Source organism: Anarrhichthys ocellatus, unplaced genomic scaffold (genome assembly GCF_004355925.1).
Source record: "Anarrhichthys ocellatus isolate YVR2014 unplaced genomic scaffold, GSC_Weel_1.0 scaffold6419, whole genome shotgun sequence".
Lineage (NCBI taxonomy): Eukaryota > Metazoa > Chordata > Actinopteri > Perciformes > Anarhichadidae > Anarrhichthys > Anarrhichthys ocellatus.
This window is the reverse complement of record NW_022286393.1, coordinates 1-2,901: the sequence shown is the minus strand read 5'-3', so window position 1 is coordinate 2,901 and position 2,901 is coordinate 1. Positions and strand designations below refer to the sequence as shown.

Here is a 2,901-nt window from a genome sequence, read left to right as displayed (position 1 = left end):
AAACCAAGTCTGTCTCTCAGTACTTTCTGTTTAAGGTATGAATCGTGAAAAAAATGTTTTCTAATGATTAAATGGTTTTTAAATAGCGAATTAAACTCAAAACAAGAGTTAATACAGCATTTTGTAAAGGACTATTTTCAGCTGCACATTAAGCGGAACAATTCACTTTACATACAAATCGGAGTATCTGGAATACCAACTCACAAACTGTGACATTAGACAACTCTGTCAGGTTTTTGTGGGTTATGAGAAAACATGTGATTCAACAAGCCATTCAGGTTTTATTATACCTTCTATTTCACTTACAGGTTCCTTAGAGTTGAGATACCTTTGACAAGGTGCATCACATTTTTATCACAAGCCAATCAGAGCAGACTGGGCTTTTTTTTGGTAGGAAGGTTCAAAGAGACAGGCACTAACACGGAGTGTTTCAGAGAGAGGGTGAATACAGGTTCAAACAGTATGAGAGAAAAAAGTGTTTTTGAACATTAAAAATTTTTACATTTTACAAGTAGAAACCCCAAATACAACCATTAACCTGAGATTCAGCATAATATGTCACTTTCAAATTCAGGCACCGTGTATGACTCACTACAAAATGATATATATTTTCAATTGTGTGTTGTTTTAATTGACCATGTGACCATTTGAATTATGGGAAATCTGACAGATTTTAAGTCATTATTGTGCCACAAATAAAACTTCCTTGCAGCTCCTTAGAATTTACATAAATATATTCTGTAATGGGACAAATTGTATCTTGTTTAATGTAATACTGACGGGGAAACCATTTAACAGGTTTTAAATTAAAACATTTTTTTAACGTATACGGGTAAAAAAACAATACACCATAAAATCCTTCATGAACTGCAGCAGCAGATTCCCATACCAGAACTCAAAACAGCAATTGTCCCTGGTTGTTGAACTAATTATTAAATGATAATTGTACACCAGGTTGATTATATAGGCTACTATGTGTGTTTGCCTCTTTGTTAGTCTGTTTGCACTTCTTTTGGAAGTTTATGAGCAGAGAAACCTGATTTAGCTGCATGCTGCTGGAAGATGCGCACAGAATCCTGTTTTACTGTTTACGGTTCATTCGAGTCTCAACTATTTCAAATGTGGTTTAATATCACAAAGAGTTGGTTACACCATTTGGGGCAATGACTCTCTTTATACAAAAACACACTCAGTGACCCTGCAGCAGTAATACAGCCTGTAAGTGTACGTAGTTCTGATAATATGAAGTCGGTTACTCGTAGAACAGGAAGCATCGCCACCATCTCAACTAGTGGCGACACCCGCGGTTTTTGTTCAGCGGCCGTTTCTGCATAAAGGCTGTGTGACTCGCAGACTCCGGTTAAAACATTCTGTGACACGAGATTTGAGAGATGGCAGGTAAGAGATCACGCTCTAAATGCACTTTACAAGTGGCCATAACTTCGCTGTATGTTTGCGTCGATATGCGGGCGATCAGTCAGTCGACTCAAATCTATTTGAGCCGTATATACTGTAAGTGGTCTGCGCAATGAGGGGTTAGAAATAAGATATTTTACACTTCCTTTGATTAACAAAGTCTGTTAAAGGACAATCTGGATCATTCTGCATGTTTGTGTGTGCGCCACGTATTAGTTTCACTTTGCTGGTGCTCATGCCCGCCCTATTATGTTGATAAGTCCAAATACAACTGTGGCATGTTTTACATACATTCATAGCCCGCTCTATGTCGTTTCAAGAGTTTGTTCTGGCAAACTGTAAACGCGAGTTTATGGAGCTAAAATGTCCAAAGTACGCAGGTCAGCCCATAAAAGGGTCAGACGAAAAGTGAAATAGACTTTTACCATTCACATTCCGATCACTGATGGTCTAATAATTCACATATGATGTATCATTTTTACCAAAGCATATTTTAGTCTTCAGCATATCAAGTGAAGTAGGCCTAAGCCTTCTTCTTCTCCACACCGTGAGGAGGAAGGGCACAAACCACAGTCAATCTTCCACAACCGCAACATAATTACTCACAGTATACTATCGCAAAGTGTTGCATAACTATTTGAACACAAATGTAAATATTTAAAACACATAGATTTATGGTTACACTGTACAACAAGGTTACAAACATGAGCTTAAGTAATGCACAGGGATAATTTAATGCAGGATGTATCGTGAATTCCTCTAACTCACTATTAAGAAAGGACCAAGTCACTGTGAGTTTATATGATTAGTTAATATTTATTGGATCATCAGTGATTCCTAACTCACATTAACCTAATTCACATAAGTTGTACTTTGTTTATCAAAACATTAATATACACTCGGATGCCAGTATATTAGGTACACTTATCAGAAACAAATGCAGTTTAATACAACAGTCACGCAATCAATTCAACTTCATCGATGTTATAATGTTCAGTTTTTGTATAATTTTGAGAGGATGTATTTTGTGGTAGTGGTGAATTCTCTTACCTTATAATCAGATGTTTCTCTGTTGTGTTCACCCCATTTATATCAACGAGGATGTACTAAATAACATATATCCCTAAAGTCTTACTCATGTTAGTACCTCTGTTTAAATCTAAGCTTTTGAGTTGTGCGATTTCTTTTGCTTCATATCACCTCTTCTAGGTAAGGAGCTTGCCAAAGTGAGGAGTAAGTTTGTGGAAAATGCCAACAAAGAACTGATTAACCAGCTCCTGGACGACCTTTTAGAAGATGGTGTCTTGAATGAGGGCCAGAAAGACTCCGTACTTGAGGAGAACAGTACCACAGCAAACAAAGCACGCGGTCTCATTGACATGGTGAAGAGGAAAGGAGACGAAGCCAGCAGGAAGATGATCGCTCATCTTCAAAGCAGAGATCCTTCACTTCACTCTGAACTGGGTCTGTCCTCTGGTCAACCTG

The 2,901-nt window shown here is 37.6% G+C and overlaps 1 protein-coding gene across 1 annotated transcript; it reads left to right on the top strand.

Annotated features, from left to right (window-relative positions):
• Positions 1-6: 6 nt before the first annotated feature.
• On the top strand, positions 7-2,898 carry LOC116380210 (caspase-1-like; the record flags this gene model as incomplete). The annotated part of the gene is made up of 2 exons (XM_031842154.1): positions 7-1,398; positions 2,626-2,898. Coding segments are annotated over exons 1-2 (280 nt in total), but the record flags the coding sequence as incomplete, so codon positions are not given.
• Between the last annotated feature and the right edge of the window lie 3 nt (positions 2,899-2,901).